This window comes from Tauraco erythrolophus, chromosome 1, assembly GCF_009769465.1.
Source record: "Tauraco erythrolophus isolate bTauEry1 chromosome 1, bTauEry1.pri, whole genome shotgun sequence".
In the NCBI taxonomy this organism is placed as follows: domain Eukaryota; kingdom Metazoa; phylum Chordata; class Aves; order Musophagiformes; family Musophagidae; genus Tauraco; species Tauraco erythrolophus.
The window spans coordinates 22,686,137-22,709,242 of NC_141465.1; the positions used below are offsets into that span (position 1 = coordinate 22,686,137).

The 23,106-nt window shown below is 37.6% G+C and overlaps 1 protein-coding gene across 1 annotated transcript in view; it reads right to left on the reverse strand.

Moving 5' to 3' along the window:
* The window catches only part of ROBO2 (roundabout guidance receptor 2), a 442,630-nt gene that overhangs the window by 374,141 nt on the left and 45,383 nt on the right, over window positions 1-23,106 (reverse strand). Inside the window, exon 2 of the mRNA XM_086631322.1 lies at window positions 16,804-17,130. Coding sequence (XP_086487448.1) covers window positions 16,804-17,130 — 327 coding nt within the window. The remainder of the gene's footprint in view (window positions 1-16,803; window positions 17,131-23,106) is intronic.

The window sequence follows — 23,106 nt, forward strand, 5'->3', positions numbered from 1 at the left end:
TTTTATTTTCTTTATTAAAGTTCTTACTGAAATTAGATTGAAATCACTTGCATGTTTTCACCTGCATTAAATGAAGCATCTGCTGGAAGGACTGGGCTTTGTATGTCATTTTGACACCAAGATTAGTCTTTGTGGGTACACACAACTTTGTGAAAATAAAGACCTTAGGACAGGAGCACCAACAACTCATCAATCTATACATAAGTAGATTTAAGGTGCAGTATAAACTTCTCAGCTGTTTTAATGGCATTACTCTGCAAGTCACCTACGGCATGTTGAATACATCATTTTTAAGTATTTCTCCAAGGAAAACACTGTATTTGAGATGGTAACAGTAGGATAGCACGCTCATATTATATCCCTTTGTGCAGCTGTTACACACCTACTTCAGCAGCAGTTAACTTTAGTCTAAGTTGATGTCCAGTTCCACTACGGAAACAAACTGCACATTGCAACACTTTCTGAAAAAACTATACCTCTTATTCTTTCATTATCAAGACTACAAAATACGCCATAAGGAGGAGGTAACTACTCAAACCCTATAAAATGACACTTAAGTATCACTTGATGTTCAAGATGTATACATTACAGGAAAAGTAAATGCAAAGTTACAGGACAGCAGCATCCCTTAAATTAAAGAAATGCACCTACATACTAAGTGTCTCTCCAGTGAACTATGATACATAACAAACAAGAAAGATATAGCAGATATTCTGTAACTGCTATCTTCCAACATTGCTCCATACATTAAGTTATTTCATAACCAGGGAGGGTAGCTCCCTTTAATCCAGGCCCTCTAATCTTGTTTTACATTTTGAGTGTTTACTAAAAATAAGGATATACTATCAGGAGGAAATAACAACTTTAGTTGTTTTTCTCTCTGAAATAATTTAAAAAAAAAACACCAAAAAACAATCATAAGATGCTCCAATAAAGCCAGAAAAAGAAAAATCTTACCATAGGGCCTTAACTGCTGAAGAATAAAAAGTCTTTTTCTTAATCAATCTTTGCACTTTCTTTTTCATTCCAGTCATTTACCATTCTTTCTCTCCTCATCTTCCTCATCTCTTATTATTTGTACACAACAGGTAGCACGACTGGTAGAAAAATAACTCTCTTTGTGAGCTGCATAACTCAAAGGAGAAACACAAGAATTATTCAGCAAAACCACAGGCTAAAGTGTACAACTTTCTTTGACTAGCCATTCCCACATTGTAGCAATTTTTTTCCGTGGAATGAAAAGAATTAACTGATAAAAGAACTGTTGGACATCTGGTTATTGAATACATATGCAATCTCAGACTAGCTCTATATTTAACACTATGCTCCACACTTGAAAAGGATTTGTAGAAATGTGGTGGGAAGATGCTACGGGAATAGATAATGCTACAAGAAAACAGGCAGAAATAAATAGAAAAAAAAGTAATTATTTTCTAAAGATCAGGATACAGAAGGAATGAGTGCTCCCTGAACCTCTGTGAAGTCAGAGATATTTGAAGGATCTTCTGTTCAGTGATCAAGTAGACAAATGAACAGAGCAATACTCCCACAAGAAGAGCAAAAATCTCTTTAGTTTAACTAGATATAAAGAAAATTGATGAAGACAACAACAGAAACCACTGAGGACATGGATCTCAAATATTACAGAAATTTTTGGCAGAATAACTTCCCCACTATGACAGCCACTGTTACTTTGTTAACCTTGACATGCTCAGGTGTCTAAAATGGTTCTTCCTCTTCATTCATTAGATCTCTTGGGCATCCTTCTGTTTTGTCACAAATTTCAATATATGAAGTCTCTGATTTTTGTAACCTAGAAGTAGAGTAACGCACCATCTCCAACTGGGCTTACTCACAGTAATTTCAGAATTAAACTCTATAAAAAAATCCTAATCTTAAATAGGCTGTCAGTGAATAAGATGATTTACTTCTTAACAAGAATGAGAGATACGTGTCTCTGAAAAGATAACTGTTTTCAGTATGAATTTGCTAGTTTTAGACTTCAAAAAACATATTTTCTGCCTCACAAGCATCCAGTTACTCTGAAGTCAAAGCTCCTCTAATTCTGAAAAGCACTTTTATTTCTTGAAACACTACAGAAAAAGATAAGTATCAGTGAATTACAGCTTTGTAACTTACCAAGATTACTACTGACCCTAGCATACTCCTCAGTAGTTGGTACTAATGGGTGTTTTTATCACGAAAAAAGATGATGCCCTTCTAATTTCTGTGACATCTGTTTTATCAATCCTGAACACAACATTCCCAATATCTAGATCCATGACCACACAGGTAGCTGAGCATGTTATTGCTCAGGCAAATGCGTTATGAATTCTCAGATGATGAACTATGCTGAGGGTGGATGTCAGAGGTGAGGAAACTGATAATCCATCAGTAATTTTCTAGCCACCACAACAGCTCTGACCCATTGAACTAAATGAATGTATTTAATCACCGACAAGTTAACTGATCAAGAAATGCCACAGGGTAAAGAGAGTGTCGTAACAAAGAGAAGACGGACACTAACTAAACCACTGTCACGAAAGTGTATCTTGCCTCAGCACCCTACCCACAGATACAGATTCAACCTGAAATCATAGGAAAAAAGTTTTGTTTATGACAAAGTACAAAACTCCACTTGTAAGATTTTCCTTAATAGAATACTCTTGGCAATACACCTCAGACTGTTTTTTCCTGTAAATAGATTAGGTTAAATCAAAACAAAACAAAAAACCACACCAAAAACAACCTTCCAATCACTTCTGATGAACCAAAACCCAAATAACACGATACAAGCAAAGGATGCTACTTTCAGAGCAGGTTTTTCAGCACCTTTCTGGATGGTGTATTCTACCTCTGGTCTGGCTGCTGCCAGCTTCATGACTAAGAAGAATGGCAGGCCAAATCTTGCACCCTTCACAGAAGTCTTAAGCAAACTTTTCCTGGCATGCAAAAAAACTGATGACATAGAAGGTGGTACTTTCCCCAGGTGCTCCTATGGCAAAACAACATGCCTCCTCAGCATTGGGTTATTAACGTCTCATTTTCCTGATGTTCTGTGTTGGCAGCCATGACAGAAAGCTTTGAACTTGTTTATTCACACTTGTTTAATCCTGTCTCCACACAGCACATCACAGCCTGTGGGGCTAGGAAGATGGATGAGTGCAACCAAGGCCATGAGGAGGTCAGGGTCATGGTGTCGCTGGATCTCATTAACTCCATCACTCACTGTAGCAGGCACTTCAGAGGTCACCTCAACTGAGGAGTTTGGGATAGGCAATGGAAAAACAGCTGGCACAAGCGTACACATATTTCCTGCAGTTGATGCTATGTATGGAAACAAGAACAGATCCTTACTTACACTGCCCCTTGAGTTGCTAGGGTTGTTTTTAGTCTACGCGGTTACATAAAGGTAAAAAAAAAGTTTTTTTACTAATATCTCAGATATCACAGTAGAAGCATGAAGGCTGAAGAGAGGACCACAAACAATCAGTAAAAAATATCAATTTAGTATTTCTTCTGTAACTATTTGCATATGTACTGGGGCAATGGAAAGGGAGCAAAAAGAGTACAAAATGTCATGGACTAGCTCTAGTATACAGTGAGAGTGGATGGAAATACTTACATTTTACACCTCAGTTGTATTGCACACACTGTGTGCCTGACAAAGAAGCTTCTTTGAAGTGCAGAGACAGTGACAGATGACACTAAAACCCCTACAATGACCACTACTCAGGATTTTTAATGTGCATCAATGATAGAGCCTACTTTTTAAGAGATATGTTTATAATGTCTATGTATTTCACACATATATACACATGTATTTTTTCATATATACATTATAATAAATACAAGATACATATGATAGTTAAATAGCTGTGTACTGTACAGGTCCTAAACAATATTGCTCATACCTTCATTATAATTTGAGAGTTCATATTCCCATAGGTTTAGCAAATAAATGTTATTAGTAAATACATGGCACAGTGTATCTGGTTTGTTCACCAGTTCTGTATGTCACTGTTAGAAACTTGATGACTTGCTGATTCAAAACTGTTCCTTTCTCATAGCTCCTAACTCCTACTTTTTACATTCATTCCTCATAATGAAACATTCTGTAAAAGAGAAATTATTTCCAAGAGAGATGAAAATTAGTATTATTAAACAATCTTTAAGCACATCTGCAGCACTGGAACAAAACAACTGTGAAAGGAGTTTAATATGACAGAAACCAAGTTCTCATTTGTTCAGTATGCAGGTGTGTAATGAGCAAAGTGACATATAAACCTAGATCTGCACATATACACAGTGTATTTATGATAATCAGTCAAAATATTTTGATGAATGGCAAAATTACCAAGTGAATTATACAAAGAATACTCAGAGACAAGCTTTTATTCCTTTTATTCTAGGAAATGAAAACAAGTCCTTATGATCTGACCAAGTTATCTGATAAAAAAAATCCAGATAAAAAAAGCCAAGGCTTTGTCCCAAACTCCCCATTTTCAATTTCACAACAAATGTAAAAGCATGGGTGGGCTTCAGTGGAGAAATAATTTAGAGTAGTGACACTGGTCAGGAAAGAAGTAATTCTACAATTTGCAGATCAGACTGTACCACTATCGTGTGTTTTTTTAATTGGTTTATTTTGTTGGCTCTTTTGGGGTGGGGTTGGGGTGTGGGTGTTTTGTGGTTGAGGTCTTCACTTTCTGTGAAGTTTATTTATATTCAGTGCTCAGGGCTGGGGGTGGGGGGGGAAGGGGGGATGTTTCCACATCTTTCAATAAGATTGATAAAAATCAAAGTTTACATTCATAAAAGATCTATTAAGAAGTCCAAAATTTACAGGAACTAATATATTCAGAATCCGATGTTGCTCAAATGAGAACATAATCTGAACAGAAGCATGAGGGAAGTCACCTGTTTATCAACGTAGGCAGGAGACAAATAAAATGAAAAATATCCCTCATATTCTTAAGATATCATACTACCAATCCAAAGATTTGGCTTCTACCCCTGGGTTCTGCAATCAACACGATACACGACCTTGAACAGATGGCTCTGAATCTCCCAGAAAACATAACTGATCTAGCTTTAGCACCTAGAGCGGCTTAAGTCACCTTTCCCAGCTGAGTGTTGGAGGGGGAGATAAGTAGCCTACAGTTTGGACAATCTAAAGAATGAACATAATTTCATCAACACAAGAATTAGACTGCTTGAGGACGACACGATTTCTAGTTGCTGATCCTAAATTTGAAATATAAATTAAATACAAAGAAGTGAGAAACAACATACGTGGAACGCAAAAGGAAATTCTTTCAAAAAATAATTTAAAGGTTTTTTTTTTTTCTCCATTTACTCTTGAGCAACCAAGATGCTTTGTTAGAAGAAAAAGCCATCCTGACATACGTTGAAAAGGTTCATTTAACTTTCCAGTTTGCTTCCGTAACTTCTAATTTATACCTAAATTGTACTTCTCATATTGGCTTTGTTATCAACTTAATTTAAAAACATTTTAAATATCCTATACTTCAAGAGGAAAGTGAGGTGCAGAGTAAGAAAGGAAACTTTTCACTCTATATAAGTATTTATTTCATAAAAACAATCTTACAGTAAAGATAAATACCTCAATGACTAAGGTGATAGTGTTTAATCCATACCAGATACTTTCAACTACTACAGGTTTTCCACTACTTGTGCCTTTTTCTCATTCTGACCAAGAAAAACAATCATACTTTCTCAGAACCCATGAGGGGAATGAGCCATTTAGACTGTATAAGCTCGCATATTCTCCTAAACAGTGTCTGTCTTTGTCACTATCCAAGGTAGACCATTGGGCTATATGGACCAACTGATGTGACCCAGTAGAGCATTATGATACTGCCTCTGATATAAAAGAGATTACAGTCCCAGTTTTTCAAAACTGAGAAACAATGAAAGTATCATTCTCAAAGCCACTGTGTGACCATATTGGAACCAAAATATCTCTTCATACTAACAGCTGATAACCTGCATATTCCAAAGGCTATATATGCATGTAAAACCTGTGAAGAATTTACATTTATCATGGAAATAACTGAAAGTTGTCCTGAGGACACTAATTTCTTTCAGTATCACAAACTTATTTCTTCCATATAAAATAAAAAACTAAGAAATTTTATATAACTATGTCAACAGTGCTGTTGTGGACAAAACAGGAATTCTCATATTCTAACCGCACCTAAAGTTCCATTTAATATCTGTCTCTGTTAAAATACAGTGATCATCCTTTTATCTGACAGCTTTAGGGGTTTATAACACTGCCAGTCACCAAGTGCACTACATATAGCACTGCATAATTACTTCCAAAAGTTGAAGTCAGAGGGTTGCAATTAATTCTTTTGTTCTTTTTCCACACCTACATTCTTCTAAATTATACTTCTGTACGTGTTACGTATAAAGCAAGTGGGGAACTTTTTGCATGCGTTATGATGTAAAGAATAATTCAAAAGATTAACCAATATAAATTCTTTTGCAAAATTGCTACTCACCTTATCCACTTAAACCGAGGATATTTTTCCTCAGATTCTCATGTATGGATTGGTGTTTCGAGATTCTAACAAGGGCAGAATGAGAGTCAGTGAAATGACTTCCTTCCCACAAGCAATGTTACATGACTCAGCCTTGCTGGGTTGGTATTCTGTTCATAGGGTGACAGAAACTTGTTTCTTTCCCATTTATTTCATCAAATGAGTTTGCATAAGAGGAAGGCAAGAGACAGGTTCAAGTCTAATCGGTAGAAGCAAAGACCTCCAGCAAGATGTAGGTGGATTAAGAATTCGACAATTTTAAATGCCAAGGCTACCTTCCACTTTGACATACAAGATTAGGCAACAAGCCCAGCAGGACCCAACAGGAAGATCACATTAAACAGGAAGAACTGGATAACATAGAAGACTAGTGTAGGAGATACTAGATGAAGTGCAATAACAGCAAGTGCAAGGTCATATGCTTTTCGAACTGATCACAGGGAAGTTTACTGTAAAGAAGTTCATCTGTTACAAATTATAGAGAAAGAGAAAGACCTGCATGAAATTACTATAGAATGACTCTAAGCTACCAAATGGTTCAAAAAAAGTTAAAAATGAAAACAGGACTGATAGATAAGGGAACAACGCAGGTACTTATTAACAGTAGTTCATAATGCACAGCATGCAAGCCTTGAAATATTATATGCAATCTACCCAACCATGTCTCAGTAAATGAATGCAGATTAGAATAGGTGAAGAACGACTACTAGGAAAAAGTAAATATTTTCCAAGACTAGAGCTTTTCTTGTTTAAGTTTTTTAAAACTTGTTTAACTATTCTTGTTTAACTTGTTTAAAGTCACTAAGCCACTATCCATCATATTTCAGAAGTTGTGGAAGTTTGGCAAAGTTCCCACCGACTGGAAAAGGGGAAACATAGCCCCCATTTTTAAAAATGGAAAAAAAGAAAGACCCAGGGAACTACAGGCCAGTCAGTCTCACCTCTGCACCTGGCAAGATCATAGAGCAGATGCTCCTGGAAACTATGCGAAGGCACATGGAAAATAAGGAAGTGATTGGTGACAGTCAACATGGCTTCACTAAGGGCAAATCGTGCTTGACAGATTTGGTAGCCTTCTACGACAGGGTTACAGCATTGGTGGATAAGGGAAGAGCAACTGATGTCATCTACCTGGACTTGTCCAAACCATTTGACACTGTCCCACGCAACATCCTTGTCTCTAAATTTGGGAGACATGGATTTGATGGATGGACTACTCGGTAGATAAGGAACTGGCTGGATGGTCGCACCCAAAGAGTTGTGGTCAACAGCTTGATGTCCAAGTGGAGGCCAGTGATGAGTGGCATTCCTCAGCGGATGGTTTTAGGGATGGTGCTGTTTAACATCTTTGTTGGCGACATAGACAGTGGGATCGAGTGCACCCTCAGCAAGTTTGCTGAAAACATAAAGCTGTGTGGTGTGGTCAACACACTGGAGGGAAGGGATGCCATCCAGAGGGACCTTGACAGGCTGGAGAGGTGGGCCTGTATGAACCTTATGCAGATCAACAAGCCCAAGTACAAGATCCTGCACATTGTTCAGGGCAATCCCAAGCACAAGTACCAGCTGTGTGGAGAATGGATTAAGAGCAGCCCTGAAGAGAACAACTTTGGAGAGCTGGTTGATGAGAAGCTCAATATAAGCTGGCAATGTGCACTTGCAGCCCATAAAGTCAGCTGTATCATGGGCAGCATCAAAAGAAGTGTGGCCAGCAGGTCAAGGGAGGGGATTCTGCCCCTCTGCTCTCATGAGACCCCATCTGGAGTACTGTGTTTTACTCTGGGGTCCTCAACACAAGAAGGACATCGACCTGTTGGAGTGGGTCCAGAGGAGGGCCATGAAGATGATGAGAGGGCTGGACCATCTCTCCTCTGAAGACAGGATGAGAGAGTTGGGGTTGTTCAGCCAGGAGAAGAGAAGGCTCTGGAGAGACCTTCTAGCAGCTTTCTAGTACCAAAAGGGGGCCTAGAAGAAAGCTGGAGAGGGACTTTTTGCAAGGATGTGTAGTGACAAGACAAGGGGTAATGGCTTTAAACTGAAAGTGAGTAGTAAATAAATTAGATCTAAGGAAGAAATTTTTTTACAATAAGGGTGATGAAACACAAACAGATTGCCCAGAGAAGTTGTGGATGCCCCATTCCTAGAAGTGTTACAGGCCAGGTTGGATGCGTCTTTGAGCAACCTGATCTAGCAGAAGGTGTCCCTGCCCATGGCAGAGGGGTTGGAACCAGGTGATCTTGAAGGTCCCTTCCAACCCAAACTATTCTATGATTCTAACTTAGCAATAGAACAGATGAGATGCTTATCACTCTGGTCTATAAATACAAAGGAGATAAAACAACTGAAGGAAAATCAGATCACAAGAACAAGCATAAATAAAGCATGTCTGTTTACATTGGAAACATTAGAACCATTTTTCTCACTGTTGGAAGACTTAAGTTGCAAGACAGACTTTCAACAGAAACAGGGAATGAAGTGAGCTTTGGGATCATTCGGGATAGAGAGGAAAGCAAGCAAACTGCTTTTCAAAGCAGTTTGAACTGTTTCTGAATGGAATTACAAAATACATCTGTGTAGAGTACAGAGTTCCCAGTGATCCAGTTCTTATACATCTCTACATCTCTCTGTACAGTGGCAGACAGATCTGAGAGCAGAAAGCAACTGTGCCTCCTTTAACATGGTGAAGCAATTTCCAAACTATCACATCACTGCCCCTTGAAAAATTCAAGCAAAAGTTGAACAAAACCGCCACTTTATTTCCTATATAAATTCTGAATATTAGAAACTTATTCAAAATGTAACATCTGTTGGAGCATTTGAAGTGAAAGTATTACCAAAGCCATGACTAAATTTTAGTCCTCTAAGAACAGGAACAGGGTAAAGAACATATCTGAACAAAGGAGGGGAAAAAAAAACAACACAAAACTAAGGAAGAATAACAACATTCTGGTGTCCTCAAACAAGTATAATGATTATCAGAACAAAAAACTATATACATACATATATATGTGTATATATAAAATATCCACCAATCCCAGTCTAATAATGACTGTTTACTACCATGGTAATGAACTTTGTTAGAATTGAGATTATGCAACATTTGCAAATGAATGCTCTGAAGTACTGCTTCAAATGAGTATTTTTTTTTTAAGCCTATCTGACATTGCAGAATAGTACGTCTGCAGCATATGCCAACAATCGCTAATATTTCAATTAACATTGAAATAGTGCTTATAGGCTCCTGAGTAAAGGGAACATTTTTAAAAAATGCAGTGTTATCTTGTTCTCCTTTATTTCCCAGATGAACTAAAAATCAGAGAAACGTCAACCAAAAAAAAAACACCCCAGTACATGATGACATGTACACTAACAGATTAGCCAATAGCTGATCTCTTTCAAGGTTTCTGTAAAGTCATCAGTAGTTCCTTAGCTTTCAACATTTTATCAGGTAGAGCATTCAAAGGTATATAAACGCAGGATTTGACTTAAAAAAAAAAATAAAATCAAAGGCAAGAGGAAGAAGGAAGTCGATAAAAATCAAACAAGGAAATGTGCAAGAAATTATTAGAAGCAGAATCAGATTGAGCACACTGCAAATAGCTTCTAATAATGTAACACTGAAAGTTCTCTTTTAGATGAGGAAAAAGTGTCAATCCCGGGGAGAAGAATTCAAGGAATAAATTAGAGATCTTACAGAAAGTTTCTCCAACCATCTCTGGATGTGAAAAACTATTTCTACTACAGGAATGCTGGGGATGATGCTAGACTGTATGACTACACAGTGTAACAGAGCACATTGCAAAAACATATAAACCAGTTCTGAGAGAATTATTTCATAGTGGAACCAAATTCCAGCTGTTAAGGAAACCTTTCGCAGGGATGGTGTACCTTTCTCTGCACACATAACCAGCTGAGCTGAAGTGCTCACAACGAACGCACTTCTGTTGTCCATACCTGCTTGTTTTGTGCGAACCTGCCTATCTTTCTTTAGAGCTCTTTGTGCTGTGAGTACCTACCAAAAAAATCTATTATAAAGATGACCACAGTATGAAAAGAGCAAAAAAAGGAAAAGGGAGAACAAGAACAAGGTCTGGAGAAACCTACAGGCACTGTACAGCTCGATGTTATGTTTGAAATCATGTTAAATATTTTCGGATCTACACCTTAAATGTGAGGAGTCATTAGCATTTTTAGCCTTGAACTAAATATTTAAATCTGCATGTCCAAGTGAAGCTCAAAGAATAAGAAATGAAGATGTAACGATGCAGTCACCTGTCTAAATCCTAGTGGATGACGATGGGAAGTATTGTTTTTGTCCACATTAAAGGCATCAGTGCAGAAGCACAATCTTAAACAGCTTGTGAGAAATGTGTTAATGACAAGAGATACAGTTTAGTTTATGCTGACTAAAAGCACCTCTATCATAAAAATTTTAGTTCACTCTTGCTACTGGTACAAAAATCACACCCTCTCAAATATCTAGGTTTCTTATCCCAGTGAATTCAGAAGCAGTAGAAAGACATACTCAGCTAAAAACTAAACTAATCAAGTAAACAATCAGAACTACTTTTTTGGCTCAAAAGGCAACTTTATGATGAGATTTATCTGATATGGCTTCACTCACTGGTATTTATTAACCTCTTTAATTTCTAATACTGACTGTAAGAATTCAATTATGTCCTGTACAGAAATGCTGTATCATACAATGGTTTCAAGCAATGGTATTCCCAATGGCTTCATCCTAATCAACAGAAGTTGCTTATTGCAAGCTTCAGAAGTACAGAGAAGCTGTTACTCCCCCATCTTACAAAATCTGCCTTTCCCTGATTATCTAATCAGATACGATTTTATTTATTTGTCTTCTACGAGAGGAACTGTATTTTCATTAAGTGTGCTGTGATGATAGCCATGGTTTGTTATATTTCTTCTTAGAGAAACATACGGTAAGAAAAAGCATGATGCTTTTCAATGGCCTGATATGGCTCATCCACAGGACCACAGTCTCCAGCATTTCAATTTCTACAATAATTACTTCTGTCTTGATGAGATCAAAAGACTGTCAGCTCTGACAGGAAGCTTTTCACACTCTGTTGAGAAGGATGAGGGCAAGAGGGGTTTAAGTAAAGGAACAGGATGTTCTGTCCACATGTGAAAGTAACCCCAAAGTAAATTAGACTTTGAAATTACCAGTAACAGAATTAATAACAATTTTTATATTTGAGTCATATGTAGAACAGAAACTAGTTGAAAAAAATCAAAATCATCAACCCGTTTTACAGTCCCACACATTGTGTTCTTTTTTATCCTATTTTACAGGTGGTCGTTACCCTGAATACTCAAACAAAATTAACAACTCCATTATTATGAACATATTGCAGCCTTTTGCACATGGTCCAGCAAATGGACATTAGCATTATGGTACAGAGATGATTGCGTAACATATATTTTATATCTCTCAGCCTTTATTCACTGAATATTAAAACATGCCTGTTTTGTTTACAAAACTACTGTCACCCATGTTTAAGATCTGGGTTATGCTTGACTTGGAATACACCTGTGACTCTTCACACTAAACTCAGTGTACTACTATAACCTCTCTTGTTACACATAAAAAACATAATTCAGCTTTGGATCTAACATAAACAGGATGATTATGTTTGGGGAGTCTTCCAAAGCCTGCTATTCAAGCAATCTGTGACATATAAATAATGCAAGACCTCTTCTTTCGCTAAATGACTTCAGTTCAAGCACGGACTCAGAAAGATGGAAGCCCAAATTTATACTGCCATTACAAAATTCAATCTATTTCTGGTTCTCCTATTGAATTATGACTCAGTCTTCCACTGTTTTCTATTAGCACCAACCTGCACACTCCTACCCTTTGTCAGCCCATGCAGAAAAGAATCTTACTTGCGAATATTCCTGAGGTTTAATCTTATATTAAAATGGTAGCAAATCCCAGCTAATCTGAAAAGCCTCATGTTTTCTTTTAAAGGAAAGTAAGGTAGAAAATTGGTCTTTTTTCCCTCCCTTGACCCCTGACCTTTGAACCACAACCTCCTTGCCACTAAAGCATTCAACACCTCATTTAATCTCTCCTCGCTGCATTGGCACAGCACTGGAACAGGAAAAAGGAAAAAAAAAATAATCTGGGGACTTCATCAATTTTTCATGAATTTTCATTTAGGCCAAAGCCCCCTCTTACAGTGGTCGATAGATCAAGCTGCTGTCACATATTTAACACCTGGGGCTCCAGCTGCCATCTCCGGGGGCTGCCACTGACGCGGGCTGGATCAGAAGAGCCTGAGCCAGAGCACGGGCCCTCGTGCTCCTTCTCTCGCTCACATGTGGCGTCCCGGTGCTCGCAACTGAAACCCTAGCTGCAGTCCTTACTGCAAATGCGTCTCCCGATAGTCCCACTGGAAAACTCCGCCACCAATTGAACTGTGTCAATCCGTACATTGTGAAAATCTGTGCTCTTATTTTAAAACTTCTGGCTTTCAAATATGAAAGCAGTTACATAAAAGATCAAACTATTTCAAGCCTACTTCCCTTTCTAAAATCCTCCCAAGATAATCTGAGCATCAACATATTTCTAATAATGCCAACCCTTGTTCAATTTCAATAAAAAAACCACTAATACACAAAATCAAAAGAAAGATGTTTTGCTCTTTTGAATGCAATTCTTCATAGTTGTTTCAGTACTAGAACATTTATTTTTAATGATTTAACCATAAAACATACAAATACTACATCAGAATTTGCCACATACACAGTGGAAGTATGGTCATGCTGCTAGCACTGGCATTATTTTTCCTTCTGAGGAAGCTCCTACTGAAAAAAGTAACCCACAAAAAGCACACCATGGATTAATGGATTAAAAGAAGAATGAAATAGAATAACTCATAACAATCTTAAACTGTGCCTTCAAATACAAATTCCTATTTCTCCTAAATGTCTTCTGGAATGCAGACATTCTAAATTAAAGGAAAAAAAATTAGAAAAGCATATTCTGTATGTTAATGATGTTCTTTAAGTAACTTCCTATGTTACAGTTCTTCAGTTTCACTAGCACAAAGAAACTTTTGAGGAATACATTGGCACAAAAATATCCACCCTTGATTGTATGTACATGCTTTGAATAGGCATGGATCTAAAAGTACACTTAAATGCTTTGGATAGGCTGGTACCTAAATCCATTGTGTTTGGGAAAGGTGTTAACTGCTACTCAAACAAAAAAAGAGCTTAGGAACTTCAGCAACTTGCAAAAAAGTCACTCCAAAAAAACAAAGGGCAAAACAACTGCATTCAAGATCTGCCACACTACACTCTGAATCACTAAGTCCCAACTGAATTTCACTTAAGAGTTTTCCTTCTGTCTTCACACATAAACACGGACTCATCAAAAGATTTTCAATCCCAGTGCTTTTAGGGCAGGTGGCCATGGCAGGAAAGGGGCAGAAATAGAAGAGAAAGAACCACAATTAACACTGTTTATCATCTGAATGCATAAGGATGAACACACTTAGATGCATAAAATCAATAGGTTTTCTTCATAAACCATTCAAAAGTTGCAAGTGAACATTATTGGTGACTGACAATTTAATAAGCAAAGTAAAGCAATTTACTGATTCTTTCCCTAAACCAGAAGACTCAAACATTTTAAACCTGTAAAAAGCAGCAGTTTGTCTGATGACACAATTTGAGGCCACCTACAGTCAGATAATAATCCAAAACCCTGTTGTCAGCAAAGGACAACCATCCTTTTTCTGGTGATGAAAACAGCTTGGCTTAGTATGGAAAGAGCAGTTTTCAACACGATTACAGATAGCACAACTAAGACCCTAGAGCATGGGGCTGATCCCAGCTCCTGTGGACACAGTCACAGGATCCAGGCACCTCAACCGTTTTCAGCAGCAGCTGAAAACACTCAAATGAGGACTCTCTGCTGACAACAGGCTGTCAGCAACAACTCATTTCTCCAGTGGGTAAATGGACTGCTACAGACCTGCCCATCTTCTTCAGTTCAGAAATGCTGACATTAGAAAAAACGGTTAAAAGTCTTAAAATAACTGCTCTTTCAAAGTCACTTGAAAACTTGATTCAGAACCAAAAATCATATTTAAAAGTGTCTCAATACTACGTGAAACTGGGCAGTTTTGTCATCATGCTCCAGAGGATGCCTTTGATACACATGTTGAGCGTTGCCATGTGCTTTTAAAACATTTATTGAACATAAATCAACAATATCTCTAAAACTAAGTAAACAAGCAATGTATAAATTATTTTTTTTTAATTTTAGGAAGACTTTCTTTTCTTTAGAAAGACAAAGCACTGTTGAAGTGGAACACGAGTGCCTGCTTTATACTGCTAAACCATTTAATTGGGGAATTCAGCCAGTTAAATTTCAAAGCTATGAAAAAAGTAAAATAATCTGGTGTCAGGTGCATATTGCTATTACAAAAAACTTGGCTATGGTTTCAGATCTCAGGTTTCACATTCTATGATCCTACTCTAAAATATCTCTGACGATGAAACACACTTTAATTATTTTTCAAGTCTTCTACTATCTCAGATACAGTTCATGCATGACCCGCCACCAGCTACAGTTGTTAAAACAGTTACTCCAGAGACTGGGAATATTGTAACAAGAGTCTCTCAGCAGTCACTGAAGTAGGCATCAGTGAAAATTGAGAAAATATAGAGCACCTTTAAATTTCAAAACAATCAGTCGCTTTAATTTGATGACTTCAGGTATAACTTGAACTATCTCCTAAACTTTGACAGAAGATGTCTGCATCTCAACAGGACTGCAATAAATATTTCAAAGTGTTTATGCCTCTCTCATAAGATTTCTCAACAGTTTAAAACACACATATACAAAGACAGAAATAATCCAGCAAATTGGTCTACAGTCATACTTACCCAAATTACAGCCTTCCTTACACTGGTCACCATCTCGATTCCTAAATACCTACCAAAACTGAATAACGTTCTGTGATGCCTTTATTGGCAGATACATATTTATTCATGCCTTGAACAAGTGCCAAAACTGTTACCATTTTTTGTTGGAAACAGTTCTAAATCTTGGTTACGGCAAGTGAAAGAGAATGAACAGATCCGTTCTACTTTGCCTACACCACCATCTAAATATTTAAAAAATGGTATTTTCTGCAATTTCTGAGAAGACTGAAGCCTCAAGATCACGTAACATTAGCTATAAAATTCTGCAGACTGCATCAGAAATAAAGATTTGTGTTCATTTTTTTCCCTCCCCTTTAAACCAACATACCTTCTAACATGTACTTATATCCATTCTTTATCAACTAAGCAATTCAAGTTTGTGCTAAAGCCCTACTTCAGTCAAACACATTTTAGTGAAACTACTGCCATACGAAGACCTGTGTGGCAAAAACTGACATGCAGCATGAGTAAGACTTTCATAACTCTACTAAAGTACACCTTTATGTGAAGATACACAGCTATCCTTAGTTGTTATTCTGAATAACTGAGCAGCAAAGAATAATATACAACACATTGCATTTTATGTACGATGAGCTTGTTTTCTATGTGAATATAATGAATGTCTCTGCTAACTCTACTGGAAGCAGATCATGCATGCCTGGTGGCCTCTGAAAAAGCCATGACAACTTCTCTGTTAAGACAAAGAGAATCGATAAAGAATAAGACTGCTCTGGATGATATGAGAAATGGCCAACAATTTCACTTGCCATTCACATAATGAATGAGGCCTGTACCGGGTTTATGATAGAGGAGCGTATATTGAGGTTTCCAGTAGTACAGAACATGACTCACCAAGAAGCTGTCTGCTTCTGTTGAGGTAACAGATGACAAGATAAAGAGAAACAGACAGTGCACCTTATATTAAATGATAGGCATTTTTCCACATTAGTTTCAGTATAACCAACTTTAGCCATGATTTAAAAATTAGATTATTCTTTAGAGGAAGATTAGCCTTTGTCCATGTTTGTGCCAATCATGATTATACACTGTCTATAACCTTGCTTCAGTACGAATCATGTATTCTGTATGGTCACTGCTACTGTATAAAGGCATGTAGAAATGCCTTGGCTAAGAGCTGTAGCTAATGTCAAAATGCCATACTTATCTACATTTGTTATCTCCCAGACTGCTGACTGTGTGCAAGAGCTGGGTGACAGCATAAAAGCAACTATAAAGTTTTACACAGCACTAATAATATAAAACTACTCACATGCCACTTCCAGAGATGCATTGCGACTCACAGCTTCTCCAAGATAGTTCCTTGCTACGCAAACGTAACTTCCTTCATCAGGTTTACTCCTGCGTCCATGCACGATACGTAAGAAAAATAAAGATCCGCTGGGCAGCAGCATGCGGTGGGAGCGCGGATCATCCTTGTCCGTTTCCACTCGCTCTCCATCCTTGTACCACTCAATAGTAGGAGTTGGCCGTCCTTCAGCTTTACAGTTCAGAGTTGTTGGTTCTCCTTTAGAGACTATCACATCTGAAGGATGCTCAACAATCCGTGGTGGAAAGTCCTCCTGGCGGAGACGAGATCCTAGAGGAAAAGAAAGAGAGAGGAAAGAATATTTTTTTTTTTTTTTTAACTTTTGCTTCACAAAGTTCTCCCAAGATACTCTTTTAATACCATAAAAATTTTCCAAGAAAAGAAAATATGAAAACCTGTACACATCTGATAACGTTTTGTCTGATATCAGAGACTGGATTGGAGGCTTTCAGAGCTAAAAGACTTAGTTGGACTACAGATATTCACCTCTAAGTCATTATCAAATTCACACCACGTTCAGACTGGGCTTAAAGGAGGATCTCTCAGACATACATGCATGACGATGTTTTCCTTGTTCCAATAATCTTTCTATTTACATTTGCTTCTACACCCCTGCGTGCTTCCGGACTCTACTCATGGCTACCATCTCCCTTCCCTTCATCTGTCAGACTCAATAAACGGACATCCAAAAGCACGGTGTCTTGTGACCCATTGGTTAACAGTTCTTTGTAGTTTTATACATATGCTTTGTGTCCCTTTTCCACAACAGCTCAGGTATGGAAATAGAAGAAAAAAAAAGCAATCCCAAAACATACAAACAAAGACTCACAACTGAAACCTGAAAAGTTGTCCTGGTTTTGGTTGCAACACAATTTTTCTTTTTAGCAGCTAGAAGAACTCTGCTTCAGTTTTAGTTTGGGATTCGCTATGAGAATAATGTTGCAATACCCTTATTCTGAAAAAGATAATAATCCTTTGACAGTTGTTATGCTCATTACAGCTATTAACAGATAAATTGTAGAGATGAATAATTGCCAGAACAGTGTCACTCAACAGAAAAACAGAAGACCAGCACTCCTAACTTCAGCATCAGTCATTCAGATATAGTTCATTACTGCATATTTAATTAAACTATATTAGCCTGATAATCAGTTTTTCTGCAACAAACACATCACAGTAGTTCATGCTTCTATATTGCTTTTCATAAAAATGAAGTCAGCTCTCCTAATTCACAGAATCATAGAACAGTTTAGGTTGGAAAGGAACTTTAAAGGTCACCTTGTCCAGCCCTCCTGCCACGAGCAGGGACATCTTCAACTAGGTCAGGTTGCTCAGAGCCCCATCCAACCTGACCTTGAACATTTCGAGGGATGGGGTATTGTCCTGGTTTTAGCTGGGACAGAGTTAGCTCTTCTTTTTAGCAGCTAGAAGAGCTCCGTGTTTTAGTTTTACTCAGAGGCTCGCTCTGAGAAGAATGTTGACAGCAAGCTGATGTTTATAGTTGGCACTGAGGTCTCAAGGACTTTTTCAGCTTGCCGGCTTCTTGCCAGCGTGCAGGAGCACAACAGGATAAGGAGGAAGCATAACCAGGACAAGGGGTCCACGACTCTCCTTACGATTTGTACCTGAACTTAAGATTGAGGGCCAAACTGGCCAATTAGTATTCCATATCATGCAGCGTCATGCCCAGTATAAAAGTGAGGGTCAGCCAGAAAGAAGGGCTTTTTGCCCTTCCGGGACTCTCACTTTCGGGCTCTCAGAGTGCTTTCTCTGTCTTGGGACCTCCCGTTCGTCCGGGATCACAGTATCGAGTTTCATCTGTTTCAGGATTGCAGCTTCGTAACAAGACAGGCCTCGCTCAAGGGGTGGTGAGCAATTACACTGTACATCACTTGTTTGTATATGTTTATCCTTGTACATATCTCTCTCTATATATATTGGTAGCGGTAGTAGTAAATTGTTTTTATCTCAACCCTCGGGTCTCTTTTCTTTTTGCTCTTTGATTCTCTCCCTCATCCCTGGGGTGGGGGAGGGTGAGGGGGGACTGTGTAGGGTATAGTTGACGGAGCAGCCTAACCCACCACAGGCATCTACCACCTCTCTGGGTTCCAGTGTTTCATCACCCTGATCATAAAGAATTTCTTTCTTATACCTAGTCTACATCTACCATCTTTTAGTTTAAAACCATTACAACTTGTCCTGTAGCAACAAGTCCTACTAAAAAGTTTGTCCCCATCTTTCTTACAAGACCCCTTTAATTGCTAGCACAAATCATCTTTCCTAGCATGGATCCTGAAAATCCTTTGAGTGGAGCTGCCACACTAGTACAATTGGACTGCATTTCTTAAACATAAGATATATCAGCTTCTGTAGGTTAGTGAAACAATTGTCTCAATTTTCTAATCAGCAGTTTTGCTGAGTTGTAGAAAAGTGATTTAACATCAATATCTTAATCATATTGTAGGCACTACATATTTAAAAATACTGTCAATGCCTCATTTACTCCAAAAATTATGAGGAAAGGAATAAGGATCCATTCTATGGAGTGAATCCACATTTGGACTTCTCTCTTACTAACACTTAGGTCATTAAACTAAGGCCTGTCATAGTAATAAGGCATATACCACTGCTGCACAAATGGACTCTTTCAGTGGCTACCAGATTGTATTACCGGTATAGAAAAGGTATCCATAATCTGTACTGCCAGTACACAAAAAAACACAGGCAACTTATACCTAAGTACAGCTCAACTTAGAGCACATATGGCACAGATGTATTTTATTCTCCCTTCTATTGACAAAGACATTTAACAATCTAACAGAATTTGTAGTTAAAAAGTACCTCTAGACCATGACTCCATACACAACACTGAAAAAGACTGAAATCACCATTAAAGATTAAAAATTTCACAGTACATAAGACTAAAAAGCAAATTTCATATATTGACTAGACATATATAATACTTTCCACACAAGTCTATGATCTTCATTGCTTATTCTCAAAAGAAACAAAACTCCAATAGTGTTAATAAACTCCTACTAACAGTATCAGTAATAACACCAAAGCTGAGGTGTTTCTGAAGCTTTAGAGGGACTTAAGTCAGAAAAGAGAACAGATGCGACTACATTTTGATAAATAGTAGCAAAAAATGCAAAATGCGAATCCAAAATATTAGTTTTCTTATACACAAAGGTTTATTGATAAAGTTCAAAACTCAAAGTAGTACGTTCCACAGAGAATTACAGGCCATGTTAAACTCTTTTAAAAGGGCTTTCTCCTATAAAGAGTTAAACTTTCTACCTTACACAGATTAATTGAAAACCCCTTCTCAGGTCATAATAGGACTAATTCTTCCTCTTTGGTACTGATGTTTATCACAAAACTCATGTTTACCTCACTCTATCCTAATTAAGCAATTTGTGCTCAAGAAAGGGTTGAGATGTGGGCAGCAGAGACCATGCCAATCAGCAAGGAGAAAGGCTTAGGCTGTGTTCTGAGAGGGCTCATACCAGGCATTCCTGTGATGGCTGGGTGTACCTTCAGCGATCTCATGCTGCAAGTTATTTCCTTCAATGTGCACTTAAGGGGGGGGGGCGGAGAAAAACATACACAAGAAATCAGAGCACTACAGACTCCCTCCTTCAAAAACAACTGAGCATCCACAGCTATTCCAGAAGAATATTCCGATTTAGAAAGAACAAGCAAAACCAAAACCTTGATTCCATTGCTTCTCTTCTGTCAGACACTGATGCTATGTGCCAGAAAGTGACAGCCCCAAATGGTGTTTTCCTAGTTGAGTTTCAATTTTCCTACTACAGCTCCTCACCACCCCACCTCTCAATAGTCTTACAAATACAGCCTAATTTAGAAGGAACAGAAAAATTATTAACCCTATGAGCTAACTGGGCAGAAGATGATACTTTTCCTTTTACTAGACGGTGAGACGGAACCACGATCTACTCAAGTGGTTGCAGTGAAGCAGGCAGCTGTTGGTGTATCCTGACTACCCATGCAGCTTCCTCCTTCTTTCTTCCCTCAAGGACTTCCAATACAGGAATATCTCATGCATGCATAGAGCATGTGAATAACCCCTGACTTTAAGAGTCCCTCAGTAGTCATTGCTATGATGAACTGCAATGACTTCAAATTGGCTGTTACAGCTGTTGGGCAAAACCAGGTCTTTGGAAAAAATCGTACAATATCATGACTAACTGAAAACTGCACCTACGAGAAGGAGAACATTAACATTTACTGGAATACATGCTCAGAGTACTCTAGAACTTACGTTAAGGTTCACATAGCTATTGCAGATGACTGGTTATTACACATCTCAAAAAGATTAGTTTCATATACACCTTATCAACCAATTCACAGAGAAAGGTTTAGGTTCACCTTTGATTATTACTTCACAGAATAATTATAACCACTCTTCAAAAACAAAAAACCCAAAGCATACTTGAAAAAAGATAATGTGCAAGTCTGTTATAGCATCTTACCTTTAATATTAATGTTTCCTTATTCGTACTGCAGCATTAAACAAAAAGTTACTAACATTACTCCAACACAAGTCAAGACATAAGCAATCTCTGTTCAACTCGCCTCCGTATTTTTATCCTGGTGCATCTTTAAAACCTCATCTTATATTTTACCAATATTTCTTCTACAAGCTGAGTAATTCACAATTACAATTCATTACTGAACATAATTCAGCGGTAAAAAAGGATTATCTCATAGAAAAACAAAAAAGAGCAGTGATTCTATTGCACTTCCAGCACCTGCCACAACATGAGATGTTCCTACATTAGTACTAGTACAAAACCAAGATTAAAAAATAACAGGTGAAGTTATAAAACTATTAGATATAATGACATTATGTCTTGATGCTCTCAGACAAAGCCCAAAAAGCACAGAAAGTAAGTACAGCATTCAACATAACCTCAGTGCCACGTGGAACACTGCTAATCACACACTCTAGCAATGTGTGTGTGATTGTTAGCTTTGTGTGTGAGAACTTAAGCTAGGAAACGAGGATGAGAAGGAAGGGATTTCAGTATGTGGTGAAGTTATAAACATCTTATAGCCTCTGGATTTCAACATTAGTTCAATACAATAGCCTTGGGTGGGCAGGGTGGAAGTAAATAAATTAATAAATAATCATTCTGCATTAATGCTGTTGAAGTTCCCAGTAAAGTTTTGCTAAGACCATGCTATAGCCAAAACCACCACATCTCTACATTACTTCACTAGATAGCTCAATGTTCTCTCCTTTAGACAGCATTTTTACGGGGATAACGTAAAGAAGGAAACAGCATTTGCAGGGCAGCTTCTGATATTTACTGATTAAAAACCTATTAGCAGAAATAATTCAGACTGTTTCAGAGAACATGGCCTTGGGACCAATAAGACTGATACAAATGTCACAGTAAAGTGGATGCTGCCAGAGCTGGAAAACAGAACACAGGCGAAGCGCTTAGGCAGTATTTCATTAGTAACCCAAGTTACTAAGCTCTTTAGTCCTCAGTGGGTAAATCAGAACTACCACCAAGTCGCAGGAGACAATGATGGAAGAGTACTGATGCACAGCTTTATCCCACATGTTAATTTTTGACCTTAACAGATTAAAATATTTTTCACTGGTTTCTTCACAGGTAAATAAAGAAAGACTATACTGCTAATTGTTTGCTGTTTATCACCTTCGCAGTGTTTGCTGTTGTTCAAATTCACAAGCCAGCACTGAGTTAGAGAAAAAAAAGACTATAAAACTAAATATTAAAAAAAAAAAAAAAAAAAAATCGCATTCAAAGCTACTTTGCCAACAGCAATGTTTATTTCAGAGAAGAGGTCCATGAAATTTTTCAAGCGCTGCTTGGAGTAAGAGTAAAATAGTGAATTGGCTAAGTCTAGCTTTTATGTATTATTTCATTTTTGCTTGTACTGGTAGATACTAGTACTTCTACTTAAATGTAGAATTCTATATTTTATAACAAATTTATCTGAAATTCCTATGGTAAACCAGAAGTTACAGTCAACATAGTTAAATAAACCTAAAATATGGATCATGAAATCCTGCATTAAATTGTTCACTAAGCATTAATGTTATTCTGTTGCATGCTTACTTGTGAATAATGTCATCTTCATTCTAAAGTGAACATCAAGTTATCACCTTGCATTGTCTAAGACACTAGAAGACAATATTTCATCACTCTAACACACACAGCTTCATTTTCAGGTATCAAAGTCTGGTAA